The sequence below is a fragment of the Gossypium arboreum genome, chromosome 11 (assembly GCF_025698485.1).
Source record: "Gossypium arboreum isolate Shixiya-1 chromosome 11, ASM2569848v2, whole genome shotgun sequence".
In the NCBI taxonomy this organism is placed as follows: domain Eukaryota; kingdom Viridiplantae; phylum Streptophyta; class Magnoliopsida; order Malvales; family Malvaceae; genus Gossypium; species Gossypium arboreum.
The window spans coordinates 22804891-22832003 of NC_069080.1; the positions used below are offsets into that span (position 1 = coordinate 22804891).

The 27113-nt window shown below is 34.0% G+C and overlaps 3 protein-coding genes and 1 non-coding gene across 6 annotated transcripts; 1 reads left to right on the top strand and 3 right to left on the bottom strand.

The window, feature by feature from the left end:
• Nucleotides 1-3974: 3974 nt before the first annotated feature.
• Nucleotides 3975-4081, top strand: LOC128285062 (small nucleolar RNA R71). The gene has a single exon (XR_008275477.1). It is a non-coding gene; the product is annotated as a small nucleolar RNA R71 (small nucleolar RNA).
• An 8921-nt stretch (nucleotides 4082-13002) lies between these two features.
• Nucleotides 13003-13965, bottom strand: LOC128283845 (PR5-like receptor kinase). Its single transcript, XM_053021246.1, has one exon. The coding sequence runs from the start codon at nucleotides 13963-13965 to the stop codon at nucleotides 13003-13005; it is 963 nt and encodes a 320-aa protein (XP_052877206.1).
• On the bottom strand, nucleotides 13877-17051 carry LOC108471741 (uncharacterized). 2 transcript variants are annotated; one of them, XM_017773314.2, is made up of 5 exons: nucleotides 16840-17051; nucleotides 15841-16534; nucleotides 14909-15633; nucleotides 14412-14453; nucleotides 13877-14059 (listed from the first exon to the last, which is right to left on the bottom strand). In XM_017773314.2, the coding sequence occupies exons 1-5, from the start codon at nucleotides 16931-16933 to the stop codon at nucleotides 14010-14012; spliced, it is 1605 nt and encodes a 534-aa protein (XP_017628803.2). In that variant the 5' UTR covers nucleotides 16934-17051; the 3' UTR covers nucleotides 13877-14009. The 2 variants fall into 2 exon arrangements, with proteins under 2 accessions (XP_017628803.2, XP_052877468.1); XM_053021508.1 differs by lacking the exons at nucleotides 13877-14059; nucleotides 14412-14453 and having other exon boundaries at nucleotides 14769-15633.
• Nucleotides 17052-18746: 1695 nt separating this feature from the next.
• LOC108470496 (LEAF RUST 10 DISEASE-RESISTANCE LOCUS RECEPTOR-LIKE PROTEIN KINASE-like 2.4) lies at nucleotides 18747-26361 on the bottom strand. Of its 2 annotated transcripts, none has more exons than XM_053021506.1 (6): nucleotides 26068-26361; nucleotides 23616-24099; nucleotides 23140-23526; nucleotides 22178-22923; nucleotides 20672-20713; nucleotides 18747-20069 (listed from the first exon to the last, which is right to left on the bottom strand). In XM_053021506.1, the coding sequence occupies exons 1-6, from the start codon at nucleotides 26159-26161 to the stop codon at nucleotides 19012-19014; spliced, it is 2811 nt and encodes a 936-aa protein (XP_052877466.1). In that variant the 5' UTR covers nucleotides 26162-26361; the 3' UTR covers nucleotides 18747-19011. The 2 variants fall into 2 exon arrangements, with proteins under 2 accessions (XP_052877466.1, XP_017627322.1); XM_017771833.2 differs by having other exon boundaries at nucleotides 23616-24102.
• Between the last annotated feature and the right edge of the window lie 752 nt (nucleotides 26362-27113).

Below are 27113 nucleotides of genomic sequence, written 5' to 3' on the forward strand. Positions count from 1 at the left end.
TTTCAAATTGGGTATTACAAAAATGAGTACCCCTATCGCTAATGACTAATCTAGGTGTTCCAAATCGAGAGAAAAGTTTCTTAAGGAAATGTAACACTACTCTAGCATCATTAGTAGGCAGAGCTTGGGCTTCAACCCATTTAGACATATAATCGACAGCTACTAAGATGTATTTATTCCCAAATAAACTAGGAAATGGACCCATGAAGTTGATACCCCAAACATCAAATATTTCACATGAAAGCATATATGTCTGAGGCATTTCATCACGTTTGGAGAAATTACCTGTCCTTTGGCATTTGTCACAAGATGTAACATACCTGTTGGCATCTTTGAATAGGGTAGGCCAATAAAAACTTGATTTGAGTATTTTATGTGCGGTCTTATTTCCACTGTAATGTCTTGCTACTGGTCCTGAGTAGCGGTGTTCCAAGATATTTAATGCTTCTGTCCTTGTAACGCATCGCCTAATGACTTGATCTGTACATATACAGAACAGGAAAGGATCTTTCCAAAAGTAGTTTTTCACATCAGTAAAAAATCGCTTCTTTTGCTGATGTGTCAACCTTTTTGGGATAATGTTAGCGGCTAAAAAATTTGCAATGTCGGCAAACCAAGATACCCCAGAATCAGATATAGCAAAAAATTGTTCTTTAGGGAATAAATCATTTATTTCAACTTCATCTAGCTCTTTGGTGTTTGAATTTTCAAGCCTGGAAAGGTGGTCAGCTGCGAGATTTTTAGCTCCTTTCTTATCCTTGATCTCTAAGTCAAATTCCTGCAATAACAAGATCCATCGGATGAGTTGAGGTTTTGCATCAGTCTTAGTTAAAAGGTAGCGAAGAGCAAAATGGTCAGCATAAACGACAACTTTAGATAATATTAGATATGGCCTAAATTTATCGAATACAAAAACCACAGCTAGCAGTTCTTTCTCCGTGGTGGTGTAGTTTTCTTGTGCGGCTGCCAAAGTTTTACTAGCATAGTAGAAAGGTTAAAAATGCTTATCTTTTCGCTGTCCCAAAACTGCACCTACTGCAAAATCACTTGCATCGCACATTAGTTCAAAAGGTGAGTTCCAATCAGGTGCAATTATAATTAGAGCTTTAGTCAATTTATCCTTTAAAGTGTTAAATGCTTCTAAACATTCCTGATCGAAATTAAAAGGAGCATCTTTTTTTAGTAATTTAGTCAAAGGCTTAGCTATTTTATAAAAGTCTTTAATAAATCTTCTATAAAACCTAGCATGTCCTAAAAAGCTTCTAATAGCCTTAACCGAATTAGGAGGGGGTAGTTTCTCAATGGCTTCAAATTTAGATTTATCAACCTCAATCCCTTTACTAGAAATTTTATGTCCTAACACAATACCTTCTTGAACCATGAAATGACATTTTTCCCAGTTAAGCATAAGATTTGTTTCCTCACATCTTATTAAGACTCGTTTTAAATTTTTAAGGAAAAGATGGAAAGAGTTACTAAAAAATGAGAAATCATCTATAAACACCTCCATGATGTCTTCCACAAGTTCATCAAAGATAGCCATCATGTAACGCTGAAAAGTGGCAGGAGCTTTACATAATCCAAAAGGCATTCTACGATAAGCAAACGTACCGTATGGACATGTAAATGTCGTCTTTTTTTTTTTATCTTCAAGAGCTATTGGGATTTGAAAATAGCCAGAGAGTCCATCTAAGAAGCAGTAGTACATGTGCCCGGATAATCTTTCCAACATTTGGTCAATGAATGGAAGGGGAAAGTGATCTTTTCTCATGGCATCATTCAGCTTCCTATAATCAATGCAAACTCTCCAACTTGTGACTGTCCTTGTTGGGATTAATTCATTCTTCTCGTTAGCTACAACAGTCATGCCTTCCTTCTTAGGAACAACCTGTACTGGGCTTACCCAAGAGCTGTCAGAAATAGGATAAATAATTCCAGCATCTAGGAGTTTAATTACCTTAGTTTTAACAACTTCCTTCATGTTGGGGTTTAGTCATCTTTGGGCTTGCACACATGGTTTATATTCATCTTCCATTAAAATTTTGTGGGTGCAAAAAGAGGGGCTGATCCCTTTAACGTCAGAAATTTTCCAAGCTATGGCCTTTTTATGCTCTCTTAATACTTGGAGTAATTCCTCTTTCTCCTCGGGTTGTAAATTAGAAGCAATAATCACTGGTAGTGTAGAATTGTTTCCAAGGAATGCATATTCCAAGTGATTTGGCAATTGTTTAAGTTCTAGTTTGGGAGGTTCTTCAATAGAAGGTTTTTGCTTTAGTTCATCATTTTCCTTAATACCCTCATATTCTACTTGTCTTGAGGAATGTTCATTGGAGTCATCGTCTACCTCCACTCCTTGAGCAAGATTCAGTTCCATTGCGTCCTTCTGTATGATTTCCTGAAAAGAGTCTCGAGTAGCATAATCAATAGAGTCAATAAAATAACATGAGTCATCCTGTTCCGTAGAAAATTTCATGGCATCATAAATTTTAAAAATAATCTCTTCGTCACCTACTCTAAATACCAATTTACCGTCACCCACATCAATAACAGCTCTAGCAGTGGTTAGAAATGGACGCCCTAAAATTAAAGGCACTTCAACATCTTCCTCCACGTCAAGCACAACAAAGTCAACAGGGAATATAAATTTATCTACTTTCACAAGTACGTCTTCTATAATACCCCTAGGATATTTAATAGATCTATCAGCTAGTTGAATACTCATCCTAGTGGGTTTAGGTTCCCCAAGAACAAGTTGTTTAAACATTTTATATGGCATCAAATTAATGCTAGCGCCTAAGTCAGCTAGTGCTTTATCAACATTTAAACTACCAATTAAACAGGAAATAATAAAACTTCCTAGATCTTTCAGTTTGGCTGGTAGTTTGTTTTGGAGTACAGCCGAGCACTCCTCGTTAAGTTCGACTGTAGATAAGTCTTCAAACTTCCTTTTGTTTGTTAGAAGCTCATTTGAAAATTTTGCATATGTAGGAATTTGTGATATAGCTTCGACAAAAGGTGAGTTAATATGCAGTTGTTTAAAAAGTTCAAGAAACTTACCAAATTGTGCATCCATGCGGTCTTTCTTTAACTTTGCCGGATATGGGATTGGTGATTTATATTCCTTTGGCGTTGGATCATCATTTTTTTAGGGTTTTACCTCATCTTCTTTGTATCTTTCAGCTTCTTGTGGTGGCTTCTTTTCAGATTCAGCTAACACATTCCTACTCCTTAGTGTAACTGCTTTTACATGCTCTTTTGGATTGGGTTCACTGTTGCTTGGCAAGCTACATTGTGGCAATTCATAAATCAACTTGGCGAGCTGTCCAATCTGAGTTTCAAGCCCTTGGATCGACGCTTGTTAATTTTTAAGTGCTGTCTCGGTATTCTAGAAACGAGTTTTAGACATTGCGATGAATTTGGATAGCATCTCCTCAAGATTTGGTTTCCTTTCCTGTTGATAAGGTGGTTGTTGAAAACCCAGAGGGTTTTGCGGCCTTTGATTTCCTTGGCCACCCCATGAGAAATTTGGGTGGTTCCTCCAACCTGTATTATAAGTATTACTGTATGGGTTATTTTGGGATCTAGAGTTATTGTTACCCATATAGTGGACTTGTTCCTTTTCGGTTGTAGGATTGAAAGGTTGATATTCTGTATGTATGCTTCCTCCACTTGAATCACACCTCATCACTGGATGTATCTACGTAGAACCAAGTAAACCATCAATCTTTTTATTTAGAAGTTCTACCTGATTTGATAACATATTAACTGCATCAACGTTATAGATGCCTGTTGTTTTGGTTGGCTTAGTCCTTATGACTTTCCACTGATAGTTATTTAATGACATCTCCTCAATAAATTCGTAGGCTGCTTCAGGTGTTTTGTTGTTGATGGTTCCACCAGCTACTGTATCAATCATTTGTCTTGTCGAGGGGTTTACACCATTATAAAACGTTTGACCTTGCAGCCATAACAGTAACTCATGGTGAGGGCACCTTCGCAGTAGGTCCTTGTATCTCTCCCATGCGTCGTAGAGTGTTTCTAAGTCCATCTGCACAAAAGAAGAGATATCATTACGTAATCTAGCTATTTTAGCAGATGGAAAGTATTTTAGTAAAAACTTTTTGGTCATTTGTTCCCAAGTAGTGATTGACCCTTGTGGTAATGAGTTCAGCCACTGTTTAGCTTTGTTCCTCAGTGAAAAGGGAAATAACCGAAGGCGAATGGCATCATCAGAAATGTCATTAATTTTAAGCGTGTCATAGAATTCCAGAAAGTTTTCCAAGTGAGCATTTGGATCCTCGTCCTGCAAACCATCAAACTGAACAAATTGTTGTATCATTTGAATCGTGTTAGGTTTCAATTCAAAATTATTTGCAGCAATAGTAGGTCTAACTATACTTGACTCAGTTCCTGTTAAATTGGGCTTAGCATAATCATACATAGTGAGTGGAGCATTATTCTGATTTACTTTATCGGCGGCAATCGCAGGAGGTAGCGAATTTTCCTGATTTTCAGCCATCTCCTTAGTTGTGGTTTGAATATCATCCTCTTGCTCTTCCTCTGTGTATCTTAAGCTTCGCCTTATTTCTCTTTGGTTTCTGCGAGCTGTTCGATCAATTTCTTCGTCAAAAAGTAATGGTCCTGACGAGTTCTTTCTAGTCATAAACTATAAAAAACCTACTAGAAGAAAGAAAAAGAAAATTTAGTAAAATAAATATAAAATTTAAATTGAAATAAAAGTAAATAACTAAAGTAATAAAAATCGAGTGTTCCTAATATCTTAGTTCCCCGGCAACGGCCCTAAAAACTTGATCGTGATTTTTCGTGATAAGTTTATAAATTTGTAATTAATCATTCTTGAAACTAACTATTATCACTATGAAGGAAAGTGTACCTATCGAACAGTAGTATAGCTTTAGCAAAACCGAATTGTCGAACCCAAAGGAACTATGAGTACTAGTAATTACTTTCTTTTTATTATCTAGCCTAAAAATTAAGAGATTTGGTTATCTAAACTAATTACTAAACTAAGAATGCACAAAAAGAAATTTGGAGAAAATACTTTTTAGAAAATTCGATTGATTAAGACAATACCTAAGGAAAAATTCACCTAGACTTCACTTGTTATTTAACTCTGAATCGGACGATTTATTCATTTGACTTGATCCTTAGAAATCCTTAAGTTATATTATTATCTCTCTCAAGACTAACAAAGTCTAACCCTAGGGTGAATAATTGAAATCTCTTTCTAATTAACTCCCTAGAATTGCATTAACTCGATCTATGGATTCCCTTATTAGGTTTCACCCTAATCCAACAAAATCTTGTCACCCTATCTCTAGGCGCGCAATCAACTCCGCTTAATTATGACAAATGTACTATTAAACAGGGACTTTTGTTGCTCTGAATAAACGCATAAACTTGAATCAATATCCTAAAATATCGAAGCAAGAATTAAGAACACATAATTAAGAACAAGTCAAATATTTATTATACAATTCAATTAATAATAACAAGATTCATCTTAGGTTTCATTCCCCTTAGGTATTTGGAGAATTTAGTTCATAACTGAAAAGGAAAACATCTCAGAAGAATAATGAATACAAAACATAAAGAAAACCCAAAACTCCTGAAGGGAAATTGAGGAGAGATCTTCAGTCTTGATGAGTAATCCGACTTCTGAGATGCATTAATCGGCTTTCTTGGAGTAATTCCTTGCTTCCTACTCCGCGCTTCCCTTCTAATCCTCCTCTAGGGTGTTTAAATAGGCTTTAGAATGCCTAAAAGCCCTCAAAAGTGTCCTTTTCTGAATCAAACTATACTTGGGCTCGATAGGGACACGGCCATGTGACACGCCCGTGTGCGATTACTTCAGGCCGTGGTTAAGCCTGTTAAATAGGCACGGGCGTGTGGTCTACTCGTGTGAGGAAGTCCAGGCCGTGTTAATTTCTGGTGTTGGCCCATTTTCTCCGTATTTGGCCTGTTTCTCGCTCTTTTTACTTTCCTATGCTCACCTGAGTATAAAACATGATATTAAGGGATTAGGAGCATCAAATTCACCAAATCTAAGGAGAAATCATTCATAAAATGTGCTAAGCATGGGATAAAAATATGTATAATTTACGGTTTATCAAAGTTCATACAGTTTAATTTGATATAATTGGTAATATTATGTTGATTTCTGAATCGTGGGATGTTAATATATATGTGTAACAACCCATTTTCGGTAAAAATCGGAATAGTGGTTTTGGGACCACAAATTTGAGCTCGAAAAATGAAATTATTTAAATTTCATAAAGTGATAGATATTGTGATAGAAATATGGCATGAAAATTTTTATAGAAAAATTTTATCGATTATGTGTCTAATTGCAAAGAGGATTAAATTGAATAAAATGTCAAAGTTGAATTCTAAAAGCTATAAGGATCAAATAGCTATGAAATTCAAAATGAGAGGTCCTTATATAGCAATTAGACTATTGATGAAAAACATGTAGATATTTTAGTGAATTGTCCATGGAAAAATAGAAAAAGGTAAAGGACTAAATTGAAAAGTGGAAAAGTTAAATGATATTAATTAAATTAAATGAAAAAGATATCATTTTATCATCTTCTTCCCCCAAAATTCCATGGAAACCCTAAGAAAGAGAAAGAAAGCTTTCATGGCCAAATTAGGTAAGTTCTATGTCCCGTTTTTAATGATTTTCATATTTTTATGATCGAGAAAGCTTAATTTCTTTATTTGGGGGATTAAATTGAAAGGAAATCAAAGTTTAGAAAATTACCCATGGATGAATATGCTGTAAATTGAAAGTTTATGATAGAAAATGAAAGGTTATTGATAGAGAAATCACTTTTACAAAGTGATTTTTAGTGAAAACATGTGTAAGGACTAAATTGAAAAGTAGTGAAATTCTTGGAAAAATTCTAAAAATTTTGAAATGCATGTGCTGTAAAATTTATATGTAAATTTTTATTAGGCTTGGAATAAGGAGTAAATTGCATGAATTTTATTTTCCGAGCTTAGGGACGAAATCGTCATTTTTTAAAAGTTTAGGGCAAAATGGTAATTTTTTCTAAAGTGTAAATTGGACCAAATTGAGTTTGAATTGCATTAAATTGATGTCAAATTTACTCGTATAGATCAGAATAAATCGAATGTGGAGTTAGAACGAGGAAAGGAGAAAATGCTGGATAAATAGACTTTATGTATACGAACATCTATCGAGGTAAGTTTGTATAACTTAGCTATGCATGTCTTTGTGCTTGATTTGAATTGTATTTATGATTTTATAAATGTACATAGGAAATGATTATATATCCGATAAAGCCCGATGATTGATAATGTTTGAAATAAATGATAATACTTGTAAAGTGATCAAAGACTAAAATGTCATTGTTGAGCTTGAGTTAAATGTGAAATGTAAATTACATAAATGCGTAAAATTATGAGATTGGACATATATCCAACAATTTCTTGATAAATGCTAAATCCCATTTGAATAAATGAAAGTCGGTGGATAAAGGTGATTACCGATATGAAATGAGATCTTGCATGTGTTGCAGAAAGGTTATCCCGAAAGGGTAATCTTTTGATCTCATTATGAAAAGGAAATGTACACCTTGTGTGTACCATGTGAAAAGGGATAGCTTCGGCTATCGAATGTGAAAAGGAAAGGTATACTTTGTGTATACCACATGAAAAGGCTATATACACTTTGTGTGTACACTTGAAAAGGTATACTTTGTGTATATCATTTGAAAAGGAAAGGTATACTTTCTGTGTACCATTTGAAAAAGAAATGTACACCTCGAGTGTACTATTCGAAAAGGAAATATCCATCGATGTTTTCAATGATTCAACGGGTAAAATCATGACATGAAAAGAAAATAGATTGTTACATGTGTTCATTTGGAAAATATAAAATGATGTTACATGAAATAGAATATGTAAATATGAGATGTTTATGTTTGAATATGAATGGTTTGATGAATACATTCATTCATGAAAATATATTGCTACACTTTGAGCGTATCACCCGAGTGATTATCAGTACTTCAATCGATTTTTGAATAAAGTTCTGCAAGAAATATACTGGAAATTGAGATGAAATGATATGAAATGTATCTGAAATACATGAAAATAACTGTCAAACATGTTATATGAATACATGAGGTGGAAAAACATATGTGTATGAAAATCTGAATATGGATGAGCTTGTATATGTGTTTATTGTGGTTTACATGAATCATATGACTAACATGGGTGATAAGAATGTGTGATAGGGCTTGAGAACAAATGGTATAATTGTTACTTGCATGTTTAATTTGAGTAAGAGTGGTTGATAAGTTAATTACCAAGTTATACAGACTTACTAAGCATTATATGCTTACTCCGTTTTATTTTTCCATGTTTTATAGTATATCGGAAGCTCGTTGGATTAGAAGCTCGGCAGATTAGAAGCTCAGTGGAGATCACTCAAACTATCCATCGTTCCAATTTGGTAGAAAAGGTATAACAATTGTGGTTATAATGGCATGTATAGGTTAAATGCGCAATGATTATGTAACACCTCTTACCCATGTCCGAGGCCGGGACCGGACTTAAACATACACAATCACATAAAATTGGGCCATAAAATTTCATTCAAATACATGTGTAACGTCCCTTAAATGGGCTTATGAGGCCCTAAACACGCATTGAAGATGATTCGGGACTAAACAGGAAACTTTGAAAACTTTTGGGAAAACTTAGAAAATTTCATCATGAAACAGGGTCACACGCCCGTATGGGTAGGCCGTGTGGTCACAGACGCTCGTGTGGCTTGAGACACGCTGATGTCCTCAGCCCGTGTAACTCTCTGTTTATGACGTCATCACCAAAGTAGGGGCACAGGCCAAAGTACACGCCCATGGGGCAGACCGTGTGTCACACATGGCCTAGACACAGGCTTGTGTGTCTACCCGCGTGGACAAGTGCTAGGCTATTTTCCAAGCCATTTTGCCACCCTCACAACACATGCACACTCACATATCTCAATGGCATCCAACAGGGCATAAATGAACACTTAATAATTGTAAATATGGCTTATGCATGACATTCTCATAACAACTTATGCATACACAAGGCATCATACTTTATCAAGATTAATCATAACAACTTTCATACCGAGATTATCATTAATACATTTTCACATTTCACACTTATGCTATAATCTATCCATATGCCAATTATGCCAAAATCAATCACCAAGTACTTAAGTCGTATGCACACATTCATTCATATCAAACAACATGATCACACCATAAAACATTGGCAAATACACATGAATAATCATATGATCAGCATAAGCCATCATTCATGGCTATATATAAATTAGACTATAACCATTATAGGCCAACACATTTGGCCACATTAACATTGACATAATTACAATGATAGAGCCCCTATACATGCCATAGACTTAAGTATTTGAATACTTATACCCCAAATGATAGCTTGATAGTGTGATTGAATCTTTAGCAATCTCCAACCCGAGCTAGCTATATAAACCTATAAGAGATGAAAAGGGAGGGGGTAAGCTATAAAGCTTAGTAAGTTCATATGAAAACTAATAAGCAATTTATTAATATGCTTTTTCCAAATTCTTACAACATGTTCTCAAGGTATCACAATTATAATTGCATATTATTCCACTATTTGTTCAAATTCCAGTCAAGCTGTCTACTCGAGTCATAGTCACTAAATTATTTATTTCTGGAGCTATGAAGCTCCAAATTAAGATCCGTTAATTTTACCTGAAACTAGACTCACATATCTTATTACCATAAAATTTAAATAATTTTTTGTTTAGCTAATAAGTACAGTTTATTCTTCAAAGTTACCCATTTTTCACTGTGTGATAGTTCCGACCCCTCTTCACTAAAAATTAATTATACCCTCATACAGAATTTGAATGATGTTCTTGTTTATTTTTTTAGAAAAAATATTCATCAAAGATTCTAATAATATAAACTGTAACCCCTAATTATTTTTGTACAATTTTTAATGATTTTCCAAAATCAGAACAGGGGATTCCGAGATTATTCTGACCCTGTCTCACAAAAATTCAAATATCTCATAATATGAAATTCTTTTGCGTACACCGTTTCTTCTATGTAAAAATAGACTCAATAAGCTCTAATTTAATATTTTATTCATCCTCTAAATCGATTTCAACAATTTTTGGTGAATTTTCAAAGTTGGATTACAACTACTGTCCAAAACAGTTTTGGTACAAAAATGATGATAACTAAGCTCATCACACCTTCACCAATCATTTCAACCATCATGGTATAAATACATATTTATACAACATAAGCATGAACCCATAATCACAAGGTCATCACAAAATCATTCTCATAAACATGACTTACTTATTTACTTCGTTACAAAGATGCATCATAACTCATGTACATACATGTACCAATCCTTACCATTTCATACATACACGTAATGTCGTTGCATCTTCGATGTCTTGCACAATAAGTGTCATACTCAATATCTCTCACAACAAGTGCCATTCTTAATGTTTTGCACACCAAGTGCCACATTTAGTCGAAGCTATTTCGAACCGCACACTAAGTGCCATTTTTTGTTTAGTCGATATGTCGTTAAACATAACAATAGTCACGTATATACAATTTATATAATATCAAAGCATTAAAAGCATAAATTTAACAACGCTTATTACATACAAACTTACCTCGATCGTTAAAACGATGGAACGGATCAATTAGTCTAGTACTTTGTTTTTCCCCCTTCTAGATCCAGTTCTCGATTATCTCAATCTATATAATATCAAATTTTACTTATTTAATCAACATCTCATTCAATTTAACACAATTTACACATTTTGACAAAATTACATTTTTGCCCCTATTATTTCACATTTTTGCAATTTAGTCCTTATCACTTAAAATCACAATTTCATGAAATTAAACACAAACCCAAGCTAGCCGAATTTTCCATATATTACTATCAGCCCATATTTTCAATTTATTTCACATTTTAACCACTAAATTTCCACCTTATATAATTTGGTCCAAAATTGACATTTACTCAAAATCACTTTATAAAACTTGTTAATCTAACAACAATGATTTATTTTCCATCATCAACACTCAAAAAAATCAAGATATCATCAATGGAAACTCACAATTTCATCAAAAAATTCAGAAATTAGGGTACGGGCTACCTAGAACACGAAGCAACGATCACAAAAACATAAAAATCATCAAAAACCGACAAAACACTGACAAATTGAGCCATGAAGATGTCGAACCCTAAAAAAAACCATGGCTGTTTCTTTTCTCTATATTCGGTGGAAGATGAAGAAATATAACATGGTTTTGGCTTTTATTTTATTTATTATTAACTTTAATTACCTATTTACCTTTTTACCCTTTAAAAATATTACTAAATACACCAAATGCCACTCCACTAACCTCCGCTATCTCATAAATGGGTTATTTACCATATAAGGACCTTCTCTATTTAATTTCATAGCCATTTAATACCTTTAACTTATAGAATTCAACTTTTACGCTTTACGCGATTTAGTCTTTTTTATCGAATTAACCACTCAAATGGTAAAATTTATTTACAAAATTTTCACACGAACATTATATCATACTGTAAACCTTATTAAAATAATAAAATAAATATTTTTGACTTTGGATTTGTGGTCCCGAAACCACTATTCCTATCTGACCCAAAAACGGGCTATTACAGATTAATATGTAAATACTTGAAAGTGACTAGCCATTGGAATGGCTAGTAATGTATGTTTTACTGATGATATGGTATGGTATTGTATCATGAGTTGTTTTTGGTTAATTAAGTCATTAAAGTGGTTAGTAATGCATGTTTGAGATGGATATGATGTGAATTAATATAGAAACATGTTGATTTGAGTATTGGTAATTGGTTGAATTGGTTGGCGTATACTTGTAAGATTTCATGCAGGTAAATGATTTGGTTTGGGGTGAGAAATAAGGCTAGGAATGACCTTATTTTGTCTACATAGGTTAGATACACGGGCGTGTGTCTAGGCCGTGTGTGACACACGGTAAGCCCATGGGTGTGTGAAATGACCGTGTATCCCCTGTATCCTTAAATGTGAAGTTAGGATAGTACACGATTAAAAGACATGGCTGTGTGTCTTGGTCGTGTGAAGGACGTGGGTTTCAAGCATGGTCGTGTGTCAAAATCATGTGAAAATGGCTTAAAAATGGTGAAAAATCAATTTACCACACGGCCTAGCCACATTGGCGTGTGCCCAGGTCGTGTGCCTCTTTAACACTTAAGAAATTGCAAGTCAAAATTCCACACGGGCTGGCCACACGGCCATGTCCCAGGCCACACGGGCATGTGCCCCTGATTTTAAGAAATTTTTTTCAAAGTTTTCCAAAGTTACCGGTTTAGTTCCAAATCACTTCTAAAGTATGTATTGGGCCCCGTAGGTCCATATTAGGGACTTTATAGTGAACTTTGAAAATTTTTGATTTGGAATGAAAATTTATGACTCGATTTTGTACAAATACTAGGTATAAGTCCAATAATGCCTCGTAACCCTATTCCGGTAACTGATACGAGTTAGGGGTGCTACAATATGTATATGTATATGTACTTAAATTGTTGCAAATTGGTACAAGGTGAGAAAGTGAATTGAATTGTAAAATGTTATATCATTACTTTTATCGAGCCCAAATGAACATAGGATAGGATACATTTGGCATGCCAACAAGTTATTTTGCGTACTGTACAAGATTAACTTGTAATGAGATGATGATTCTTGACTTGTTATTATACACTAAATATATCAGAATCCAGCATTTGTTAAAATATATTGAAAAAATAGCAGTTAAAAAATTATGAAATTAAAATATATAATTTTTTAAATTTGCTTATGATTGCTTCAACATGAATAAATTACTCAAGTTCACAAATATTTGCAACATCTTAGGTGGGTCGTGGTGGAAGTTCTAATGATTGAAGGCTTCCTTGCAACATTTCTATTACTCTAGTCATTGACGGTCGATCTAATGGATTGGTTTGAATGCACCAAAGGCTCACTGCAATCAATTTCCTTATTATTTCCTCTTCCTCTTTTGTTATTTCTTCATTAATATTCAAGTTCGTAGACTGATCGAAATGCTTATAAATCCATGATGGAAAATATATTTCACTGGTTCGGGACACTTCAACATTTATATTTTTTCTACCTCCAACCATTTCAAGAACCATCATTCCGTAACTGTAGACATCGGATTTATGAGAAACTCCTCCCAAATTTCGAAAAAACACTTCTGGAGCAATATATCCAACAGTTCCTCTAGCACCTGTCATCGACACAATACTCTTCTTTCTTTCGCATAATTTAGACAATCCAAAATCAGAGATCTTGGGACAAAAATTCTCATCTAAAAGTATATTGTGAGGCTTTATGTCCAAGTGCAAGATCCTTGTGTTACAACCTTGATGCAAGTACTCGAGTCCTCTGGCAATGCCGAGTACAATGTCATACAAAGTTACCCATTCCAATTGACGACTTTGATTATCCGATCCTTGACTATAAATGAACTTATCCAATGATCCTTTTGGCATGAATTCATAGATCAAAGCTCTCTTCGATCTTTCAAAGCAAAAACCAAGTAAAGTCACTATATTAACATGGGAAGTTCTGCTAATGCTAGCTACTTCATTCATAAAATCCTCCCCATTTCCTTTCGTTTCACTTAGGAATTTAACCGCCACAAGATGATCGTTGGATAGTTTTCCTTTATATACGCTTCCGAAACCTCCTTGACCTAATTTATCATTGAATTTATTTGTCATTTTCTTGATTTCTTCATAAGAGCATCGTTTTGGAGCAAAAGGACCAAACTTTGTGATGAATGCCTCAATCCTAGCATCGTCGTTCATCTTTCCCTGACGGAGATAATTTGACAATAATTTTCCTTTGAACCTTAAGACAATGAAGCATACAGAGAAATCGATACAACTCCAACAACGGATCCTGTTTATGAATTATTAATCAATTTTGCTAGCTCAATAGATAAGATTCAATTAAAGTAAAAAAAAAACATTGATTAAATAAAAGAAAGCAGTGAATAAGATTAAAGAAAAATTTAAAAAGAAATCATAAAAGTTTGGTTAAAAGTATGATAGTTAATTTAAAAGAAAAGCATTACAAGTTATACAAAGAGTATATATTTATTTATTTAAAATCAATTTAATTATATTAATTAAAAGCCACTTCAACACTACAATTATAGTAATTGTGATCTATTAAGTGGTGTATTTTGTGTGTGCTTTGAAGATATATAGCTAATTCAAACCACGTTATTACCCAACAAACAGTTTCATACCTATGATTACTGGAGTCAGCTTCAACTTGGATTTGGACCCACCTATTAAATTGCAATATGCCACACAAAGCAATAATTTAGTTACTTTAAGATTTCAACCATTTAAATAATTTCATCAAAATAATATTACTAGCTTTTCAAAAAAGAAAAAAAGAAAAATTAAATACACTATCTTAAAACAGAAAATAAATATAACACGTTGAATTTGTCAAATTATATATTAATCGAAATAATCTGGTGGTGCAGTGGGTCAACATAGTTGAAATAGGATAAAGTTTATAATAATATTAATATAATTTTGTCTTTGGACAATAATATTAACAATGTCATGTTGGGATCTTATGTGTGCCCATGTACTTGTTGCTATTGATAAGAACATATGATGTCATATTTCAAATTAGCTTGGAGTGTTAAAAGTCTGAGGAAAGAAAAATAACATTCAAGTATCGTTAATAGAAAAACTTGTTTAATTGTATAAATGGAAAGTACATACATACCTCTGGTATTATTGTTTCCAGTATTTGTTAGAGATGGTGGGAGATGGGATCGATAGCATTCATTGGAATCCGGCGAACTTACAAATCCTGATGGGCAGTAGCAGAATGTTTGATTGTTGGACTTGTCAAAACCGCAGGCTCCACCAGAAGCATTGCACTTCCGGCAGGCTTCCGTATCTTCCTTCCATTGTACCTCGAATCCTGTTTCCAATGCTTCTTCCAAATCCAAGGAATCATTTATAAATCTTTCCCAGGAAGATTGAAGAATCGGGAATCTAACATTAGCTGAACATCCATCTGGACGAATGTTCTCTGTAGTTATGGAAACATTGTTGTAATTTGAAGAATTACAGGGGAAGATTCCAAGACTCGATGTAGATTGGCAGTCATAAGACAGAGTAAGATTGGTATTTCCAGAACCGAGAACGAATGGCTCAGAATTCAGGATCGAATCTTCAATTGGAATTTGAGGATGACAAGAGCCATTCTTGATGAAGTCCTCCCTCGCAATCCTTAGAATTCGAATTTCATGATGGATGTCCAGCACTTCATACTTTACACCAACAATTTCAATCTTAGTAGTATTAGTAAAAACGTCACAGTGAAGCTCCAAACCAGGATGTCCGCATTCTGGATCTCGATCACCACCGGAGAAAGGATATCCAATGGAGATATTCCCACATTTAAACACTGCATTGCGGCACTTCTCGTACAGTTGATCGGGACTAGGTAGTGAAACAGGAAACCAAAGAATAAGCAAAACAGAAGTAGAGGCAGAAAGAAAGAGAAATCATTTTCTTTTCCAAAAATTTTCAGAGCAGAGATGGAAGAAACGGTTGATTGCCAATGCCACCGCGGACCGGTGACATCAACAGACACCATTGCCTTAGGATCGCCCGTTCTCTATGTTGAAATTGGCATGCATTTGTTACCTGGTGAAAGGGGTAGGGCAGAAAGTAATATCATAATCAGCGTCAACACAAGTGGCCGTACTGGTTGCATCATCATCATAGGCGTAGCTATAAGATGTAGGACACGCAGTCTTGAAGAATTGTGAGTAAGAAGTGGGCTGGCACGTAGCTGGAGAACTATATTCTCCAGTGCAGCAATACTGGGGTTCCAAAAAAGCAGAGCAGGCACTCTTACATGCAACTGTCTCACTCCCATTGACAACCTTAAGCTCCGAAGGACAGTCATCATTCAAATCCGCAACACATCCAGATGAGTTACAGTCACCTCCAGTTCCACCATGTGGGGATATCATCAATGGTAGATTGAATCCATCAACAAGGCTAACATCATAGAAATCGAATCCCACAGAACTATCGAAAGTAAACTCTGCAATGGTTGCCAGGGTCCTGTACACCCTACCAGAACACTCTGGTCTAGATGTGCCGCAATCCCCAGTGAGGCAAGAGAAATTGCCAGAAGAGTCTTGAGTGCAAAGAGTTCGACCCCAAATCCGACCTGTCCAAGATCTTGGAATAGAAATAGATGTTGATTCGCCAGGATTAAGGCTGAAACCTGTAGTAGGAAAACTCTGTGAGGCTCCGGCCAGTGTTATCACCCCTGGCCAAACTGTATAGCTGCAATTATTTACAATAGTAAACATCGATAGACGATCACCTGTGCAACAGGAAAAGGAATTTCAATCAACACAAAACATATTTATATATATATATATATATACAAAAAAAAAAAAGAGGTATCTGAACAGGGACAAGATAAACAAAGGATCCAAGCAGAGTTTCAAACAGGAGAGTGTATAAGTTAAACTGACAGAGGCCTTGAAACAGAACATACTCACTTGTGTTAACCACCCAACTCAAGAGGAAGTTATTAAACTGGCAGATGCATGCAACCCTAATCTTCATCTTATTACCATTACCCAAAAAGAATAGTTCTAAAATGGAAAGTACATGCATACATACCTCTGGTATTATTACTTTGTGAAACAGGAACCCCAAGCATCATGAATGATAAGGAAAGCAAAAGAAGAGCAAAATCAGATGATGATGATTTCATTTTCAATTTGTTTTTTAAAAAAATTCAGAGAAGAGATAGATAACCAGTCAAATGATGAATACATAGAAACCATTGACTTTTGTCTCAGCTAAGCTCAAATGAATTTCGAGGAAATTGTCAAAACAGAAGGGTTTGACTATAATAACGACCTTTAAGACTCTTAGCTGTCCAACAGCATTACGTAACTGTCCAAAGTAATTTTCTCTTCTTTTATCGACTAAATTTCCAAGGAAAAATGTTGAAATTGTACCATAGATGGACAGGGCTCATGTTATTTGTTTCTGTTCCAGTTGGATCTTGGATAAATTATTTTGTATTTTGGGCTGATCCAGTTTGGCCTTAATTTTATGTATTAATTAAAAATATCGTTTATTGTTTAAAATTTAAGTATAAAATATATAAATTTTAATATAATTCTTTAATTATAAAATTATTTTAATATTAAATTAATGATGAATTCAAACTTATTTTCAAATTATGTATGTTTTTTATGATTTTTATAATTTTATATTTTTTTCAAATTCATAATATAGGAAGAAGACAAAAGCTTCAATAGGAAAATCAAATATCGGACAATCAAAGATCTTATTAAAACATGGATCAAATACCATTACGAAATAGGTGCTTGCAGTTTTTTTGTTCAACTCAAAAAAAAAATCAAATTTGATTTAATCATTATTGAGTTGAGCTCAAATTTGAGTAACTTAAGCTATTGAGCAAGTCACATTTAAAATCTTCATGATTCTATAATGAACACCTTCCCTTTTCACAATTTGTAGAATCATCAATCAAGAATTCAAATATTGGATCTCCTCTCCAACTGGACTTTCTCTTTTTGCATTGTCCATTGCAGGTGAAATAGCATGACTGGCGGAGCTGCCATCGGTCAGGACCATAGAGACTCTCAATTTCTGTCCATTTGAAGCTACAAATTTGCCAGTAAAATTCAGGCCAGACTTCTCACACTTCGCTCTATCATTATTACACTAAAAAATCATAATATTTTTGTTTGTAGGTTTTTTGAAAGTGACAAAAAATGGCGGAATATAATAAGCCGACATACTAAAATAGGATGGAAGGCATTTATAATTTAACTTTTCAAGGCATTAACCCCTGTTGATTTGTCCCAAAAAGAAAACTTGGCTCATGACTATAATCAAACTTTTACTTATGCACAAATAATCAACATGACAATCAAGCTCATTTTTTTGTTCTTAAATCAAAATTGAGCTTTAAAATTAAAACTCCACCAAGATTGAGCCAAAATTTAAACTTTAAAGATTGAAACAAATTTTAAATTTTAAATTTGGAGTCAAACTTGGTTGAAGTACACCCTACTAATACCACTATTGATGTTGTTTTATATTGACTATATAGTCAAATCATGGACGGTAGTAATTTTTTTGGTTTTTCTTATCAAAACCTAATTTATTTGAGATTAATATTATCATTATTGTTGAGGAGGGACTCTAAGAGAAGTTTTTGAAATGTCATTCTCGGGAACATCGACAGTAGGTCAAAGGTTTGAATCTCATGAAGGGTGAGACACTTACGTTGCCTCTTGATGGGGTGGTCATACGTCCACATATGGTCAAACATTCCCTTTTGTGAACCGTAAATTGCTCTCTGCATAAAGGGAGACAAAACTATACCCCGAGGGATAAAACCTTCCATTGTTGAGAAATTTGATTTACATCCCTGAAGATGACACTTTGAAACTTCTCTCAATATTTTCAATATCATTTTCACGATATTTTCACTTTCAACAAAATCATACACATTGCCCACATGAATAAACACCAAGTCATAAGCATTTGCTATTTTTCCAATTTGGCAGGTAGTATTAAAAAGTATTCTAAAAAAACCTATCAAATTTCAGGTTACGTTTCGAACGATTGTTTGTTTAATCAATTATAGGTTCTATCAGAAATCATCAAATAGATCCTCATATCTTCTGCCTTCCCTTATTTGCATTTTCCCATATTTATAACTCTCTTAAATTCACGAACACTACATGTTTAATAATAAAAAAAAAAAAACATGTTTAATGAACAATTTCCTCAACTTGACAAAAATGTTTAAGTAGGTCGTGGCGGGAGTTCCAATGATTGAAGGCTTCCTTGCAACATTTCTAATACTCTAGTCATTGACGGTCGATCTAATGGATTAGTTTGAATGCACCAAAGGCTCACTACAATCAATTTCCTTGTTATTTCTGCTTCCTCTTCTGTTATTTCTTCATTAATATTCGAGTTTGTAGATTGATCTAGATGCTTATAAATCCATGACGGAAAATATAATTCACTAGTTCGAGACGCTTCAACATTAACGTTTTTTCTACCTCCAACCATTTCAAGCACCATCATTCCATAACTATAGACATCAGATTTATTAGAAACTCCTCCTAGATTTCGAAAAAACACTTCTGGAGCAATATATCCTGCAGTTCCTCTAGCACCTGTCATCGATACAATACTCTTCTTTCTTTCACATAATTTCGACAAGCCAAAATCGGAAATCTTGGGACAAAAATTCTCATCCAAAAGGATATTGTGAGGCTTTATGTCAAAGTGCAAGATCCTTGTGTTACAACCTTGATGCAAGTACTCGAGTCCTCTAGCGATGCCAAGTGCAATGTCATACAAAGTTACCCATTCCAATTGACGACTTTGATTATCTGATCCTTGACCATAAATGAACTTGTCCAATGATCCTTTGGGCATGAATTCATAGATCAAAGCTCTCTTTGATCTTTCAAAGCAAAAACCAAGTAAAGTCACTATATTAACATGTGAAGTTCTACTAATGCTAGCTACTTCATTCATAAAATCCTCTCCATTTCCCTTCATTTCACTTAAGAATTTAACTGCCACAAGATGACCATCCGGTAGTTTTCCTTTATATACACGTCCAAAACCTCCTTGACCTAATTTATCATTGAATTTATTTGTCATTTTCTTGATTTCTTTATAAGAGTATCGCTTTGGAGCAAAAAGACCAAACTTTGTGATGAATGCCTCAATCCTAGCATCGTCGTTAATATTTCCTTGGAGATAATTCGATAATAATTTTCCTTGGAACCTTAGGACAATGAAGCAAACGGAAAAAACCAATACAATTCCAGCAACTGTTAATCCTGTTTATTAACACATATGTAATATTTAATTAAGTAAAAGAACGTAATGAATAAAATTAAAGAAAAATCTTGAAGGAAACCCTTAAACTTCTGTTAGTTATAACACATAAAGTATCATTGTTAATTTAAAAGAAAAGCATTATAAGCACTAAGCATGCAGTGGCTTTGACATTCCCGCCTTAGCTAAAAGGTAAAATATTTATTTTAGCCCGTTTTATTTGTGAGATATTTAATTTAAGTCTCTTTTAAACTAATCTTTTTTTTTAACTTTGGTCTCCTAAACTTTTAAAATTTTATTTTGGCACTCAATAATGAATTGCTGGATTTGCCCTGATTATATTTGTTTAAAACCAATTAAGTTATATTAATTGAAACCTACTTTAATCCTAAAAGTTTAATTGTAGTAAATCTTAATTAATAGTGAGTACATGTAAATATTACTTTGGATATTTTGACTCCAACTTTAAAAAATTAATTATAGTAGCAATCAAACCACATATTATTGCCCAATAAACCTCAACCTATAAGACATTATAGTAGTTGTGATCGTGTGTGAGTAGAAGATATATAATTAATTCAAACCACAAAAAAATGTTTCATACCTATTAAAATTGGAGCCAGCTTCAACTTGGATTTGGACCCACCTATTAAATACAATATACCACACATTAGTTACTTACAATTTCAATCATTCAAATAGTTTCAACAATATTCTTTTGGGTTAAAACATTCACACCAAAGTAATATTACTACCTTTTTCTTTAAGAAAGAAAGAATATTACAAACAGAAAATAAATAAATGCCATGTTGAATTTGTCAAATTATAATAAAACCAAATAATCTGGTACTACAATGGGTGGACATAGTTGAAATAGGAAGAAGTTTTTAATAATAATAATGTCATATCCCTCCGTCGAACAAGACACATGTCAGTACTAAAGGCATCGTTGACTCCGCATTAGCTTCCTCTAAGATAACATTTAGACAAACCTCTCATCCATTATTTCTAAATGTGATCACCCATTTTACCTTAAAGAGTTATCTGCATCAACGTAAAATGTGAATACTATTCTAATAAGAAGTCTATTTAGGCTTAGCTATCTTATATTGATAAAATCTCATGATATCTATTATGCATTTAGTGGGATCAAATGCATATCATTAGACATCATACCTGCAAACAAAGGGACCTCTTTTATAAATACTTTCTGAAACGACAAATAAAAGATCGACTTTTTAGCATCCTAAGGTTATTCTCTATATTCATCTATTTGATCAACCTATCCCCTTGTTCTTGTTCCGGCTCTTGACCTTTATAAATGAATCGATCTCCATTGCATCACTTGATCTCCTCCTTATTCTCTCTCGTTTTCATCCCGGTATCAACAAATAATAATAATACTATCAATAAACTTTTTTGGTTCCACTCTTCTAAAAACACCTATGGAAAAACAATTACTTCAATGCTTTTAATCATTATTTTTATTATTGTAAAATTATTAATTAACTCAATTAATTTTTATATTAGTATACATTAATTGAATAATTGATTAGTCAATAATTTTACATGGTAAAATAACTCGAATCCATCAAGTTTCACCCTCACCTAATAAGGGCAGGTTTGAGAGCAAGTTTTATCCCGTCCAAAAAGTTTACTAAAATATCTATATTTTAATATATAAATATATATATTTACTACTATTTAAATCCCTTACTAAGTTGGTGTCACTTGGCATTAACTCAACATTAATAACACCAATATAATAAATAGTTATATTGAATTTAATATTATTAATTTAATATATTTACGTGTTTAAATTTTATTTTACCTACTATTTAATATAATTTTTCATTATAATTTCATCCTGTGCTATTATTATTTAGTTTCAAACTATAATTATTTATTATATATTATTGTTAATTAAAAGTTTTTGTATTTTGAGATTTTATAAATTTCAACTATTATATATAATAATTAAATTTTTATAAGATTTTATAATAAGTAATTCATTTAATTTTGTAAAATTAACATAATATAAAAATTATGTAATATTTCAGATTAGATAAACAAAATTGTTTAATTACGTAAATGGAAAGTACATACATACCTTTGGTATTATTGTTGTTTTTGGTATTAGTGTTGTTTTTGGTATAGGCTGGAGATGGTGGGAGATGGGATCGATGGCATTCGTTAGGATCCGATGAACTCTCAAATCCTGATGGGCAGTAGCAGAATGTTTGATTGTTTGAATCGTTAAAACCACAGCCTCCACCCGAAGCATTGCACTTCCGGCAGGCTTCCATATCCTCCTCCCATTGCACCTCGAATCCTGTTTCCAGTGCTTCTTCCAAATCCAAGGTTTTATTTCGAAATCTTTCCCAGGAAGATTGAAGAACAGGAACTCTAACATTAGCTGAACATCCATCTCCACGGATATTATCTGTAGTTATGGAAACATTGTTGTAATTAGAAGAATTGCAAGGGAAGATTCCAAGACTCGATGAAGATTGGCAATCATATAACAGAGTAAGATTGGTATTCCGAGAACTGGGAACAAACGGCTCAGAATTCAGGATCGAATCTTGAATTGGAATTTGAGGACGACAAGAGCCATTCTTGATGAAGTCCTCCCTCGCAATCCTTAGAATCCGACTTTCATGATGAATGTCCAACACCTTATACTTAATACCAACAATTTCAATCTTAGTAGTATTAGTAAAATCGTCACAGCGAAGCTCCAAATTAGGATGTCCGCATTCTGGTTCTCGATCACCTCCGGAGAAAGGATATCCAATGGAGATATTCCCACATTTGAACACTGCATCACGACACTTCTCGTACAGTTGACTAGGACTGGGTGGTGAAACAAGAAACGCAAGATTAAGCAAAACAGAAAAAGAGGCAGAAAGAAATAGAATCCAATTTCTTTTTTCAAAAATTTTCAGAGAAGAGATATAAAAAAGGGTTGATTGCTAATGTCACCTATCGTGGTGACATCAACAATCACCACTTCCTTGAGATCGTCGGTTCGTATAAGACTTTATGTTGAGATTGACATGCATTTATTACCTACGTTGGGATCGCCCGCTTGTATAAGGCCTTTGGTTATAGCAATCCAAGTTGCTCCCGTAGCTTACACCTAATATGTCACAGTACCTCCGATAGAAACCAATCCTATCCGCCACGCTGTCATCAGGACCATGACCGCATTCTAGCGCACCACTGATTATGTTAGTGATGACTCCATAGCCAGGGAGCCAACCTGCATCCCTTTCTGCAGCAGACGGTGTCCATTGCCCGACAATTACGTTATGGCTTGATGGTTTATTTTCTTGCGGGGTCATCCAAAACCAAATGGCCGTCTTGAAGGATATAGTCGAGTTGGTGGCTACGAGGTCTGGATTATTTATTAGGTCTACTCCAATGTCTCTTCCAGCTGGCCCATAGTTGAAGTTGCTGAGGAAATTAAATTGTGAAAGTTGTGTTGAGTCAGTCAACAACATCATGAACTAGTACTTCATTAGTTGAGAAACTGAGAAACTTACTAAGCCAATTGGAAGGGTCCTCGTCCATAATACAATCTTCCACGAGGACATGGCCAGACACCAGGAAGACAATATTCTTGGAGGTTGTTTTGTTCCCTTATAAAGCAATATCCCCATGCATATGGGCCATCTGGTGCACTTGGCCATCCTCCTGTTGTTTCATGAGAGGTTTGAGCTAAGAAAGCTGCGAGTTCCCTCTTTCTGGTTGTAAGATCTCCGGTTGTGCTGAATCCGTTAAAAGATCGAGCAGCCATAATGAAAGCACTATAAGTGTAGAAACCATTGCCAGGACAACGTGAATCATTTAGATATTTAAGCATATGATTAAAGAGGTGTTGAGTGATAATGCTGCCAATATCATTGCCACTACACTGGCTCTGGCAGCCAGTTCCGCAGTAGTCAGACGTGCTGCCACACATCCCAAATTGACTGCAACACAGTCCATTTGGACATAGATCACCTCCTGCTTGTCTTCCGCACACGTCTGCTGCAAGAATATTGCTAGACTACTTGGCGTCAAAGAGCATACAACTTTTTCGTATCCATTGATACTTGGTGTGGGTTTTCAGTTTTGGATTGAACAAGTACTATAGGGTATATATCCATTTAATGTATAAATTTTGTAATTTCATGAATTAGACATTCCGGCTGAATTAGAAATTAAAATGAAGAAAAGGTTTCAGCTCCCGAATCTTTCCAATCTGATCTGTGGACAAATATGATTATTTGATTTCATCATTCAGTCCACTAAAATAATTTTGTGGTTAGATTTTCAAAATAGATTTGACTAAATAACACAGAAAAGTAATGCTGTTTGCGGCGAAATTACTCCTTTAATTTTTTTATTAATTTTGTCACTGTTATTAGAAAAATTATTAATATTTTTTTCACCTAATATCTAAGATATTCTGTTGAAAAAATTACAAAATAAAAAAAATATTCTTTTAGTTCTTTTAAAAATTACAAAATTTTAAGTTAATCTTTTAACCCATTAATCCGACTCAGTGTGAAAGAAAATTGAAGCTTGCATCAATGGGTGCCTCTGAATCTGCCCTATTAGGTTCTTCATCGGTAAGTTTTTAATTTTCTCGACAGTTTTCAAAGCTTTTATTCAGCTGGATTTTGTTTATAGCTTTAATTTCTGTTAACATTGACTATTATTATTATTATTATTGAAGTTAAAAATTTTCAAAAACCCCCGTTGAAGTTCAGCAAATACCCATTTCAAATCGGCGAATTCAACGAAATGAGAAAAAATTAAACCCAAAAATGGAAATAGACCTTTTTTTTTTCTCGAGAAACAAGTTGAAATTGAAATTTGTTAACAATACAAATAATCTAATTTAATATGGTCGGTTGAAGAAATCCCCCCAAACGACCCAACCAATCACAATGGATAGAGTTTTCCCCGTTGAAGAAATCCCCGATCACTACTGGTCTTCATCCGCCGTCATTTCCGCTGCTGGTGGTGGCGACGACGATAGAAATAAACACCTCGGTTCTGAAATGAACCGAAATGCTTCAGAGTGGGCTTTTCAGCAGTTCCTTAGAGAAGAATTTAATAAGAAACGTGAAGAAAAAGAAGAGGAGGAAGCTAAGTAGGAGCTGAAGAATGGGTGTTTAGAAAATAATAATAACAACAATATTCCTGCAGATGTAGAAGATTATCAGGCTTTTCTTAAGAAGAAGCTTAACTTGGCTTGTGTGTGTAGTTGGGTGATGAGAAAGTAGAGTGGATAAAGGATAAGGAAGGAAAAGTTTAGATCTTGAATGGTTTTTCTTTTCTTTTCAAAAAGATGGGATTCTTTTTCTGGGTTATGTTTGGCTTCTAAGAAAACTTGAAGGGAAATTTGCATGTCTGGATTTTGATTTTTTTAATTACATTCTGGTTTAGCAATTTGGCTTCTTTAAAATCTAGACTGTTTCTCTTTCTTTTTAAATTTTTTTTATATTTATTAGTTCAAAAAAATCTACGTAAGTTCTAAAATCTGAAACTGTTCTTTTTCCATTGATGCAAGCTTAAATTTTTTTCACGTTAATGGGTCAAAACTCAAAATATTAACTTGAAGCATTGGTAATTGGATCAAAGGGTGGATTGAAGATGGAAAGAATGATAGGGATGATTGGCAATGGTTCTACGAGGAATATGGAAAACGAGGGAAAAACAGAGAAATTTCAAGTCAGAAATCATAATGCAGGCCGAAACTTCCAGAATAACCTCCCGCAGCTAATGGCGTGGAAAAGGGGTATCTGAACAGGGACAAGACATCCAAAGGGTCCAAGCAGACAGTGAATAGGCAAACTGAGAGAGGCCTTGAAACAGGAAAGGACATACTCACTTGTGTTAACCACCCAAATTATTAAACTGGCAGATGCATGCAACCATTATCTTCATCTTATTACCATTACCCAGAAAGAAAAGCTCTAAAATGGAAAGTACATGCAGACATACCTCTTGTATTATTACTTTGTGAAGCAGCAACCCCAAGCAGCATGAATGATAAGGAAAGCAAAAGAAGAGCAAGTTCAGATGATGATGAAGTCATTTTGTTTTCAGATTTTCAGAGAACAAGTCAAATGATGAATAAAAAGAAAGGATTGATTATTGTCTGAGCTCAACTCAAATGAATTTCGAGGAAATTATCAAAACGAAGACTTTGACCATACACTATACCTTTTAAGACTTTTAGCTTCCAACAACAGTAAGGCATTGTCTCATTTTTGAATTTCCAATGAAAAATCTTGTATACAGCGACGTAACTAAATAGCAGCCGAGCCCCAACTAGAGGTGATTTCGGGCTGGGCCGGGCCGGGCCCAAATAAAATTTTAGGCCCATATACTAGGCCTGGGATGGCCCGAAATAAAATTGTTAAGTTCGAGTCCGGCCCGACTCGGCCCATAATAATTTTTTTACTTATTTTATTAAATAAAAAAATTTAAAAATATAATAAATAAAATATATTTAAAAACATAAAATAAATATTAAAATAAATAAAAATAATACTAAAATAATTCTTAAAATAATACACAAATTGACAATATAATAAAAAATGGTTATATTAAAAATTTAAAATGATTAAAAATAAAATAAAAAATATATATTAATATATAATTCGGGCCGGGCCGGGCCAGACCAGGACCAAAAAACTCTTACCTGAGGCCCGGCCCATTTTTTAAATGGGCTTCTTTTTTTGTCAAAGCCTATTTTTCGGGCTTATATTTTTACCCAAACCCTCCTATTTTTTGAGCGGGCCTTCGAGCTGGGTCGAGCCGCCCAACCCATGATCAGCTCTAGCCCCAACGTACTACCATGTTTTCTAATGTTGTAATTTACATATGAATCGGCTTTGGAATTAAATTTACATGCTAAATTTATTATTCTAAACACGAATCTTAAATCTAATTATATTCAACTCTAATTTATTTATTTATTTATTATTTCTACCTTATATTTCTTTTGAAAAAAGAACCATTTATTTTGAGATAACTATTAGATA